Source organism: Protobothrops mucrosquamatus, unplaced genomic scaffold, assembly GCF_001527695.2.
Source record: "Protobothrops mucrosquamatus isolate PMUCROS unplaced genomic scaffold, P.Mucros_1.0 scaffold669, whole genome shotgun sequence".
Taxonomy (NCBI): domain Eukaryota; kingdom Metazoa; phylum Chordata; class Lepidosauria; order Squamata; family Viperidae; genus Protobothrops; species Protobothrops mucrosquamatus.
In genome coordinates this window covers 318228-330570 of record NW_015386957.1, presented here as the reverse complement: position 1 = coordinate 330570, position 12343 = coordinate 318228, and the positions used below count along the sequence as shown (strand labels likewise).

Here is a 12343-nt window from a genome sequence, read left to right as displayed (position 1 = left end):
AAAAAAATGTTGAAATCCTTGTAATACACTATACAGATTATTATTTTGTGACCTGTGTATTGCCCCCAAAATGGATTTTAGAATCTTTGTATAAACAACTGTTATTAATGGAAATGATACCATCTGACTTTTTATCATTTTACTGACTAGGAAATGAAAATTTTCATTGAATTCACTATGTTCACGCATTACTTACAGTAATAAAGTTTTGGAACTATAATAATACATGTAATAATTTTGATTTTGAAAGAATCCAGTATATTCCTAATTGGGCTCTTTATTATCTTTCTGCTAAAAATGGCCTGCCCTTACTGCAAACAAAACCTTTATAACCTCTGTCCAAGGAGGAGGCAGCTTTTATGAGAAACTGTATGATGATCCAGTGACATTATTAAGTGTTTTTCTGTAGAATGTGAGAAAAAGTCTGCTTTTGAGTAACTGCTTACAATGCTAACAGTTCTGTCATGTTTAAAGAATTTATTCATTTTAATCTTGATTTCTAAAAATATTATTTAATGTGTTTGAACAGCCTCATACTTTCTATTCTAAAACCTCACAGCTATTAAGATTTTTATCATCTCTTTTTAATAGTATCTTTCCACAAATAGTCCTATTGATACTGAAAAAGTACTAGTGTCTAATTTATATAGACATGTTTTTTTGTTCTCCTACAGAACAGGTGTTTCTGGTTATTTTGTCATGCTAGTAATCTGTCACATGGTGGTATGATATTTTATTAGCTGCCAATAACACAGGCTTACATAAGTCTGTTGACTACAAATCTGATATTTGGTGTTCTTTGAGGGTTGTACTAATAGTACTTTAAATAAAAGGGCCTCTTCCAATGATAACAGCCACATTAACACCATTAGTTTCACATGGTGATGCTTTATCCAAAAAATTACAAAGCAATAGTATTTGAGTGCTTATTATGCTTCTGAATTTAAAAGATATTTGCACTAATAGCCCAAATGGCTTGAACATATGTCTTGATTATAACTAGTGATACAGAAAACTATTTTCTAAAAGGAAATTTTTTCCAATGTTTTCTGTAGGAAACTTTCTAATTCGCATCACTAGTGATGCTCATTTTCTTATGCAAATTAGACCAAGTTTCATAAGGAATGAAATTTTGAAATATTTTTCGATACAAAATGGTTATAAATTTTAAACTGCACTTTGAAATCACATTATCCTCATATTGTAATTGCAGTTTTCATAATAATCGTGCAGAGTTAATTTAACTTTCCTGATTAGAGAAAAGCAAAATACAACAGTATTTCTTTTCCAAAAAAAACATCCCCAGCAGTCCTGTGATGTGTTTTCTTTACATTTTCTGCCTAGTCTGAGGTCATGTCCTCTGAAATTGAAAAAGAGGAGCATGATGTGTCTCCACTTTTTGCTGATAGGACATGCACAGAACACACCCTTTTCTATGTAGTGAACAACTCCCAGTACTTCAGGAAACCTGATTGGCTTAGCAGAGAGGCAGTGCCCTATAAATATACCTCTTTTGCTTTTCAAAACCACTTGCAGAAAAGAAGGTAAGCTGGTTATCTGGCACCATCTGTTTTACATAGGGAGTGGGAAAGTTTGCAGCTTTTTTTTTTTTTTTGCACTGAATTGAAAGCAGATTTTTTTCTATCTCTAATAATGTAAAATGAGACTGAAAGAAAATGTATCTAGTAGAGTTTTGATCATTTTCCTGAAACAATTTAGGCTTGGTTCTTTTACTGATTTGTAAGACACTGTATTAATATTAAAGTTAATAAGTACTTTGTTCATTTTAGGGGGATATTCTAAACTTGATGAATTCTGACCAAAATTATAATTTAATGTTAAAAGGTGGTTGGTTGTGGGTTTTTTAAGTTTTTTTATTTTTCCTGTCAACTGTAAGTCATCCTGTGAACTGCTGTAGAGTCTCTAAATTGAATGATTGTGATTATGATTATTAGCCTTCCTAATATTTGAAGTGTAAAATAATTTCTTGAGGGTTTTTTTGTTCATTTGCAAAGAATGAAGAAAAATACTATAATTTCATCAATAACGAGTTTATAAATTAACTTAACATTTATGTTAGCTTGACAGCACAACAAATGGCTAGGACATTGTTAATGGACTTGATTCTAAAGAGATATGATGTGGCATAGTTAGTCACTAAAACTGAATAATGAAATATTCTGTTTTTAGACTTTACTCATAGTGAAACCAAAACTAAACTGCTAAAGCTGTAATTTGGCTGTGAGTTGAATAGCAGGATATAATTTTGGTTTGTGGTTTCTGAAAGATTATGCATTTTTATAGCATCTCTCCATTTCAAGGAGAGGAAATACTGAACTAGAGATTATATGAATTTAATGGGTTGGTTTTATATTATATATATATGTATGTATTTATGTATGTATGTATGTATGTATGTATATGTATATAATTTGAACTGATGCAACATTTTCACTCAAGTTATGTGAATGTTTGGAAGTCTTAATAGGATGGCTATAGTGTATGGAAATTATCTATGGAACATGCTACATTTTTCTGTATTGAATGCTGTTCTGTAGAAATAATTATCATTGCAGATGGTTTTAGTAAATAATCAGAATACAATTATATATACCATAATATGGCTGGTAACTGGAAGTACTATCTTTGTTGAATCAATTATACTTGGATAATCCACTATATGCTTTGGCCATGTAGTGGGGTTGATAATCAAGGGGCTCAAGGTCTATGGATTACTCATCTCTAATCTGCAATAGCCTTTCCAAATCTGTTGTTTTTCAGATGTGCTGTGAGGGCAATTCCACCATCCCCAGTCAACTCAGCAGTGGCTGTCTAATTAAACATTAAGGGAATTATTAGTGCATGTGTTTAAACAGCTTCAAATTGGGAAGGATTAATCTAACATCAAAAGTAGGCAATCTTTTGTGGCAAGGCATATCTGAAGTTTGGGAAATGTGAGGTTGACACATATAAAATAACAAGAGTGGCATGGCAACTTATAACCTTCCCATTTATTAGGAGAACTAGCTTCTAAATATCCTCAAATATTATCCTGTTGAGAACTTGGTGAATCCTAAAGATATTGCAGGTAATAAATAGGTTTTTAGATGCCAGTTTATATTTGGAGTATGCCAACATCCCATTTATTTTATTATATATTTAACAATCAGGTACAGGGCATTTGGTAGTATAAAAGCAGATGGGGGAAGAGCATTTTATGTGTTGCAGCTGACAGAACTGTTGTTTCTATCCCTTTTATTGGTAACTTGCCAGAACTTCAGAAATCAAACTGGTCACTTTGCAGTGATAAAACAACTACTCAATGACTTTCTTCTTTTTTTTTCCAGCACAGTTGAAAAATGCCCGCCATCAGGAATTTGAGTTGTGCTGTTAAATATCTGTTGAACAAACCTGGCTGTGGTTGTCAGGTTGCTCTTGTGCCAGCTAGATGTCTTAGCATTTCACCCCGGCAAGTGCCATCAGATGCCAGCTTTCATTCAGTATGTTTTTCAGAAACTGATCATCCACGGGTGTTAATTACAGGTCAGTCAAATTTTAGATGCTTCTTTGAAATTGGTTAATATGAGATGTTTTGATTTACTTTTTTACTAATTTTATCTGATCATGTGAATTGATATTCATTTGATTTCTATTTAAACACGTTTTGTGTGGGTTGGAGCCCAAATTTTGTTATGACATGGTTCAACTCTTCTTAATCCAGGCTATAGCAATTCCATCATTAAAGAACAATAGATTTGTTCCCAAAGCAATTCCTGATAACAACAGGGCTTTGGAAAAAAATTATCTAGTTCCTATCTGCATGGCACATAGCTAGAGACCTAGAAGATAAGGGTGCTTGTTTTTTATAACGTGGTTACTACTCTTATCACTCACAATTTACAGCCCCTGTAGCAAGGCTTCACATATGTTTAAAATAATCTCCTTCAAGCTGCCTTTCCATAACTATTTCTGTACACTTGACATTGTATTCTGGGTTTGTTCCATTTACTGGAATCCTTATATCTTCTTTCCCAATTTTGATGCTGTTCAAATATTTCGGACTTCAGTTTCCATCAGCCCAAGCTGATATATGATACGTTCTATATGTCTATAGAACTAAATGTTGCATCATAGTATAGACAGATGACCTTGGTAGGCATCTTATGCATAAAAAAGTAATTCAGTTCAGCCATTTTCAGTAATTTACATCTGTAAAAGTGCCACGGTCTTATCAGTCGATTAAACTTTTCTGTGAACTTTTCTAGGAACATCAACATCTCCTGCTCTTGGATAGTCCTTATATATGAAAGGTTAAAAAAAAAGATTTCCAACTATAATTTACATGCATTATACTCTTGCTTTTTAGGGGGACTAGGCCAGCTTGGAGTAGGACTTGCTAAACTGTTAAGGTAAGCTATAACCTTCATTGCTTCTGTTAACAATGAGGACTCTGTTATCTCATTTTTAAGGTTATAAGTCTTCCTGTATTTTAATGTTTTCTTGCATCTATGATATGCAGCTACAGATAAACCATTGCTTTTCTAATATATTATCTTGACCCTATTTTGGGGGGAAGAGATGGGGTGGAACGAGAAAATAATACAATAGGTTTAGCATAAAAAATGGTAAGTGAAAATGTGCCTAGTTAGTTATGCTTATTTTGGAGAGCGATAGGGTGGTGGTTGGAAACATCAGTATTAAAGAGTACAGGAAATATGGATTAAAAAGGGCATCTCATATATTAGAATAAGTTTTGCTCTAAAAGCTGTGTTCAAAATGAAAATGAAACATTAATTATGGTGTCTTCTCCAGAAAACGCTTTGGAAAGAACAACGTGATTTTGTCAGATATTAGAAAGCCCCCTGATAGTGTCTTCTATAGTGGTAAGTACTATATGAAACAGAGAGAAATATTTAGTGATTATATTCTAGGAGTTGTAGGGTTTTTTTTACTAGGACATTTTCTTTTAGTTAAACCTTGGGTTTTTGAATATTAATCCTTACAATCATCCTTGAAGTATATGATTCAAGCTTGTAAGTTTCTCCACAGTTCTTCCTCCTCTTTCAGGCAGTGAATGTTGCCCGCAATGAAAGATGTTTGTGATAATCCAGCCATAAGAAATGAGAACAGCAAATGTAATGTTATATGCATTGTTTAATTTGTTTTGTGCAGAAGAAAATCAATATCATAGAGTACGCTTATAGCTTGGAGGCATTAGAGCATGAAGAGACACAATTGAATCATTGTCATATTGTTTGTGTCACTGGATTCTTCCAGTTCTTCAGAAACCTTGTAGAAATTGATGGGAGATTAGTGTGTATGTCAGAGAAAATATATTTAATTTGACCTAAGCTAATTTGATTGTTGCTAACTCATTGCCTGAGTTTTAAATATGACAAAGGATATGTAAAATAAAATGTTGTGGCATTCCATGCAGGAAATACATATTTAAAGCAGTGTTTTAATTGCTATGTCAACTTCAATTTTGGCTAACCCAGATCATGCCTCCTTTGCTATACTGACTGAAATGAGCTCTCTGCCCCAAGTGCTATATGCTCTATAAAATGATGTGCTGTGCCAGTTTTTAAAATATGTGTCTGAAATTCTGTTAAAGACAGTATAAATGGTCTGTCATAGTAAAATTCTCCAAGAAGCAAAGAAGTTAAACTAACAACTGTTCTTTGAAACAAGCATAATTGTTATATTAACTAAAATCTGTGTTTTTAAGCTCACTCTCATACTGTCTTGATGCATAGCTTTTTCAGAGGGTCTTGTTCTGACTGTATATATACTAAGTGCCTTGTTATGATCTTGGGTAAAATAGAAATTCATAGGTTTTCAAACTTGTATATGTCCTAGATAAAATGAAATTCATTCCAAATATATCAAAGCTCTGCTGCAACTAAAATGTGTTCATTCTGTAGTGACTTTGTATGGATAACCCATAGTATGTGGACACACACATCATGCGCTTGCATATCCTACAGTATATATTTGTACATGCTAATGTATTGCAAATACAGTATTCATAAAGAACGTGGAATTAGAAATTCTTGAAATTTCTTCAAATTCCTTCTTTAACTGAAAATGTCATTGACTATATTTACAAGCTGTTGACATCTTCAGCACAGCATGGATTATTTTAAACCTTCTTTTTATACTTAGGTCCTTTTATCTACTCTGATATTTTGGATTACAAGAATCTTCGTGAGATAGTGGTAAACAACAGGATTACTTGGCTATTTCATTACAGTGCTTTGCTCAGTGCAGTTGGAGAAGCTAATGTCCCTTTGGCAAGATCTGTGAATATTACTGGTATGTCTTAACACATTTAGTGTTATTTGTTTAGGTATACCTACCACACTACAGAAGTCTTGATTTTCTTTTTTTTCTTTTTTTTGGTTTGGGCTTAAAAACTCTTGTTTGCTATTCCCAGGACTGCACAACATTCTTGATATAGCTGCCGAGCATGGTTTGCGTCTCTTTGTTCCTAGCACAATTGGTGCCTTTGGACCAACTTCCCCTAGGAATCCAACCCCTGATCTCTGCATCCAAAGGCCAAGGACAATCTATGGAGTTTCCAAGGTTCATGCTGAACTTATGGGAGAGGTAAGGATAAGCATTTTGATGTAAGAATACCTCGTTCTTTCACATTTAGGTATATAATAGAAAATGCTATAAAAGCCAGTAGCTGAATTTTTGTTTCATCTTTCTTTCTTTTTTATTCTTATAACTGGTTTTTGACTTTCCCTAAACAATTGAAATATTAGCCTAATACTATAACTTAAATAAATATTGAATATTTATTATGGCTTGTTATTTTGCTTTTGCACTGACATTCTCTTAACTGTAGCCTTTGCAGATATGTTTCAGTTACAGGAGAAGTCAAATAGCAACACACACTTGAAAATTAATAGATTTTCTAAGTAGTATGCTTGTATTAACTACAGTGTCAAAACTATAGTCCGTTGAGCAAAACTGATAAATACTGAAGAACTATTTGTTTTTCCAAGATTGTTGATCATTGGATTGTGTCCAGATTCAAGTGGCTAACAGCCAGCATACTACATAAGATGAGAATTGCTGGGTTTCTTACATCTGGACATAATCCATAAATGTTTGGCAAATATATGTCAATGATACCCTACTGAAGTTTCAGGCTATGAGTCTTCTGTTACATTAGACAGAAGACAGGTTGGTAGCTAAATCCATTTTAGATACTTGAATTTTTGTTGCCATCTTAAATAACTGAATTAAACATTCAGCACACATGAACACAGCTAAAATATGCATCAGCATTACTGTAACAAGATATGTATTTTAGAAATGGAAGGAACATATTCTGTATTTTGTATTAATATATTTTTTCTATAATATTATTTTACTATGATCATTTTGAGGGCAGTTTGGTATCATGGTTAAAGGCATCAAGCTAGAAACTAGGGGACGATAAGATCTAGTCCTGTCTTAGGCTCAAAGCCTGTTGGGTGACCCTGAGCCAGTCCCTCTCTAGTCCCTAGGAAGAAGAAACCAGGCTAGCCACAAATGTTGCCAAAAAAATCTCAGGGACATTAACCAGTTCATTTTCTTAAATAAAACCCATATGCCACAATTCTACTATATTTCAATTAGCTTTTTTAAAGAATGACTCATGGTAGAAACAGAAATGTTCTGGTGTTACTGAAGCAGTCTTTCTCACCTATCACTATGAATCTATGGCTTCTTGAAGCCAAAGATCTTTCTCTGGCAAGCCATTTCAGTTTCCACTTTTTCTTTGAATTTGGAGATCAGAATGCAGTCAAGAAGGCATCATATTGCTGCCTGTGCAGTATTACTGATCCCCAAGGCCAATTCTCTTCCGTTACCCCTTTGGCAGAAACTGTCCTTCCTTCTCTTCACTACTGTCATGCATCTGGTTTCATTTAATTTGTCTCTGCCTCTTTCTAGATGCAATTTTAACTGTTACATGTATGCTCCCATCAATGAAAATCAAGACCTTTTTTTATTAAGGTCTTGGATCCCATGGAAACTTATACAGGTTTTCTGAAGAAGTAAGCAGCAAAATGTGCAATTCATATGACCACAAATGGCTCCAGGGAAATTAACTTCAGTGAGGAACAGGTTTTTCTGGTGCTTTTGGGTACTAAAGATTCACATCAAGTAGGCTTTAATGTGAGCTGAGCTGTTCACTATATGATTATTTACAGTGAATGTTGTCTCTAGAAACATACTATTTTATATTAACAAACATCCTCACCAATATAGTACATAAAGCTTTGATTTGCAACAAGTAACTAGATCTGTCTTGGGACTGATCACAATTAATGGTGCATCTCATTTCTTTTTCTTTCCCCCTTTTAATTTTGTATGTTAGTACTATCATTATAGGTATGGGCTAGATTTCCGGTGTTTAAGATATCCTGGCGTTATCTCAGCAGATTCCCAGCCTGGTGGAGGAACAACTGGTAAGGAAGCTGATGCAGTCTAATCTTTCATTTTTATATTAACTCGTGAGTAATTTAGCCAATGAATATAAAGGCAGAACCACAAGAAAAGCAAGGAGTTCTGCTTATGCTTACGATTGTACATTTTTCATGCAGGGGCCATTCTCTTGCTAAGAGCTCCTTAGGTCCTGACAGGTAAACTAGAGGGGATGGAAGCAAAAAAACATAGACTGAGGAAGGGTTACTGGGTGCTTCCCTGAAACTACCAGGTTTCTCAGATTTTGATAAGGAATTTATTCTAGACCAGGGTCTAAATGACAGCTTTTCCTTAACCTACATTTATGCATTTTTCTTTTAAATCTACATGAATAATATAAATAAATAAATGTAGTTTGGCTCTGGACTCTAAAAGGTATATGAAACATTCACCTCTATTTTAATTAATACAGTTCCTGTTAAACTTTCTGTGTTTTTCATATTAATTTACTCTTCTAAGCATCCTTTCATTTTACCTTTTGTTGGCATATATTGATAGCCTGCTTTTTTATATGTAACTGGAGTTTCAACTAGTGTTATATCATCTGAACCAGGCATGCTGTCATATTTTCTTCTTCTACCAGATTATGCAGTCCAAATTTTTCACGATGCTCTCAAGACTGGAAAGTTCCAATGTAATCTTAAACCAGACACCCGCTTGCCAATGATGTATATCGATGACTGTCTTAGAGCTTCTTTGGAGATCATGGAAGCACCTGCTGAGCAGCTGAGCATGAGGACTTACAACATCAATGCCATGAGTTTTTCACCTGAGGAGCTGGTTCAAGAGGTCCAGAAGCATATTCCAGAACTTGAAGTTGCCTACAATGTAGATCCTGTTAGACAAGCCATTGGTTAGTACCTGGCTTTGGCCTTTTACAATGCTGTATGAAGCAATTAATGACAATGGGCTAGGTCAATTTTGTTCTTTCAAACTTGTTGACAGATTTTTTTTGACAAAATGTATAAGAATGGAATTCCATTGCTTAGGGCTAGCAGAGACTTTAAGCTGCTTAATAACACCAGATAAACCTCACATTTATTTTTAAAAAAAATGAATCCCAAACTGAAACAGTTCAGCTTGTCCTTTTATACATTTTCAGGAATCCATATAAGATATAAGCTCAATATCTGTGCCAAAGTGTGCATTGAAATCTTAGCTGGATTTTCTATCTGATAAAGGGATGACTTTCAAATGGGATTGTAATGACTGGGTTTTAAAAGCTCTTAAATATGTATGCAGATACCTTAAATAATATGTTTTATCTCCAGTGAGAGAAAAATCTGTGAAGCATAAGAAGCTGCTTTTTCTGCACTGTGTTTTAGAAAAGAGTTTTAGCATCCTCTCTCTTCAAACTGTTTTCTTTGTTTGAAAATTGCTGTTTTCTAAACTCCCTAAATGAGAAAAAGTGGGAAATTCTTGGGTTGGACTTTCAAAATCCCTTACTTTTGATTTAATATATATGTTTTTCTTTATTTTTGTTGAAGCTGACAGTTGGCCAATGGTTTTTGATGACAACAATGCTCGCCAAGATTGGCAATGGAAACATGATTATGATCTTCCAGACCTGGTGACCACTATGTTCAACTTCCTTAGCTCTGCCCGTTCCGTTTCCAGAGTTGCTCAAGTCAGCTAAGTCTTTATATGATGCAGCCATCAGATGTCTCAGAGCGCTTCATCTACTAAGAATTGAAGAGCCTGCTATTTGAACATGATTATTGACTTCTCCGTTCGCTTTTCTTTTTGTTGAAGAAATATACATGCATATACAGTGTATTTGCTAAAGATATGCACACATACATACAGTTTATACACATACATGCATATATCGAGAAAAACTTTGTATGTACTTCTGAAAGGTGTCTATCTATAGGGACCCTCAGGAAATACTTGTTCATTAGCTGCAATTACTTTCCTAGTCCTAAATGTTTATTTGGAATATACTCTTTTGTTGTTTTGTTTTTTTAGCGCTATGCATGCTTCAGTAAGGATTTGGAAGAAGTACTTTGGAACTCACATGAACATATCATCTTTTGCTATTTATTAAAGCAGCCACTTTTTTTTAGAATTCTATCCAAGCTTGACCAAAAATGCTTCTGTAGAAGGTTGAAAAAAATTGAGCTAGTGTAATGAGTGAGCAGAGAGGTGCTGACCTTGTTTAAGGATCAAAGCATCTTTTCCTATTCATTTTGAAGTGTGCATAGCCTTAAAAACAACTAAAACTAAATTAATGTCCTACCTTGAATTTCCTGGGCTATAAAATGTAGATGACATGAGAAGGAGAGGAGTATTAAGGAGAGACTTCATAGAAGAGAAGCATATTCTCAGCTCTTAGTTGGAACTGTGATTTTCTGATAGTTTGTTCTATCTCTAAGTGCAAATTCTCTTGAACTTCCTGCTCCCACATTCATAGAAAACTGAACACAACTATATAGTTCTGGAAGGATTAAGTATTAAGTCTTACATTTTTATTATTGTAAGCTCTCTTTGTCCACTATAGCCCTCCTATAATTTTACAGAGTGAAATTGGTATCGGGATGCTATAGTTTCTAAGCGAATACACTTCTGCATTGTTGCAAATATCTGTAGCACTAAGAAGTAAATGACAGGAAAAAAACAGGGATTTCACGCAGTATCCCTCCATTTTTTCCTGACATTTACTTCTTTGCAACAATGCAAAGAAAAAATCACGCAATAATGATAGCTGCAAGCTGGGCAGCTAGAAAATTGCGCTTTGATCATTTTGGATCTACGACCTGAATAATGTTATGGAAATTCAAACTAGATTACATTTAAAAAATCAGATTAAATCTGTGAATCTGTCATTTTCTCCCTATTTATAAATTATGGTACTTTGAGATATGCTTCTGTGTTTTTAGGTATTTTGGTATCACTGAAAATATAAGATTTAAAAATACACTTTAATTCTTTCCCCAACCTACTATAAATGTGTTCAGTTGCCTGTGGAAGTGATTTTTTCCCCTTCTCTGTTTGCTTTTGTTTTATATTGATACCTTCAACATTCCATAGCCCAGGCTAATTTATAGATAGATACTGTTTGCTTGACTTTGGGTATTTTTTATTCTGTACTGTATGTCAAAGTAAGATCAGTCCATAGGAAACTTGGCCTTGAATTAGGCAAGAATGTATCCTCCTCTTAGAGTACAGGGAAATTATATGTGAATCCAGATATTTCCTCTTCAGGTACTCCTTTGTTCTCAACATTCCTAAGACTTTGAGATTTTTCTTAAATACTTGTGGGGTCCCTCAAGTTAGTGGTCATTTTTTAGCAACCCTGAATCAGTTTCCAATCAAAGAACCCTAGACCAGCAATGTTTCCTTTGTTACAGTGTAAGCATATTTAACTTATCTATATATTGTGAATTATATGCCCCTCAATTTCAAAAAACTCTTGAGACGCTTACAGATGATACAAAAATAGAAATAATTAAAAGAAAATAACTACAGTAAATCTAATAACGATCACCACTGACACCAAGGAAAATAGTACTGGCAATAATGTTCACCATTGCAGGAAGGGAATTTCTGAGGATCAGTCCTCAAAGACTTTCCAGAACAATCTGAGTTTGGCAGCTTTCCTGAACACAAAGAGTTGGTGCTTTTCCAAACATCTAGGTTCAGGGTCACTCTGTGATAAGAATAGGGGATTGTTTTTGTACCAGTGTTGTGGGCTTTCCAAAGGCATGCTTTGGACAAAATGGAGTGGAATATATGAACATTTTAGTCTACTCAGTGGCCTATATCTCCATATGAAGGGGACTGCATGATGCACAGTTGTCTTTTATAGGTTCTTTAGATTTTAGATGTGTTTTTTATCCCACTTTTATTATTTTTATAAGTC

At 34.2% G+C, this 12343-nt stretch overlaps 1 protein-coding gene across 1 annotated transcript; it reads left to right on the top strand.

Annotated features, from left to right (window-relative positions):
- Positions 1-3353: 3353 nt before the first annotated feature.
- On the top strand, positions 3354-10527 carry LOC107289317 (L-threonine 3-dehydrogenase, mitochondrial). Its single transcript, XM_015818050.1, has 8 exons — positions 3354-3543; positions 4367-4409; positions 4813-4883; positions 6166-6315; positions 6437-6609; positions 8375-8465; positions 9065-9334; positions 9969-10527. The coding sequence occupies exons 1-8, from the start codon at positions 3360-3362 to the stop codon at positions 10115-10117; spliced, it is 1131 nt and encodes a 376-aa protein (XP_015673536.1). The 5' UTR covers positions 3354-3359; the 3' UTR covers positions 10118-10527.
- The last annotated feature ends 1816 nt before the right edge of the window (positions 10528-12343 follow it).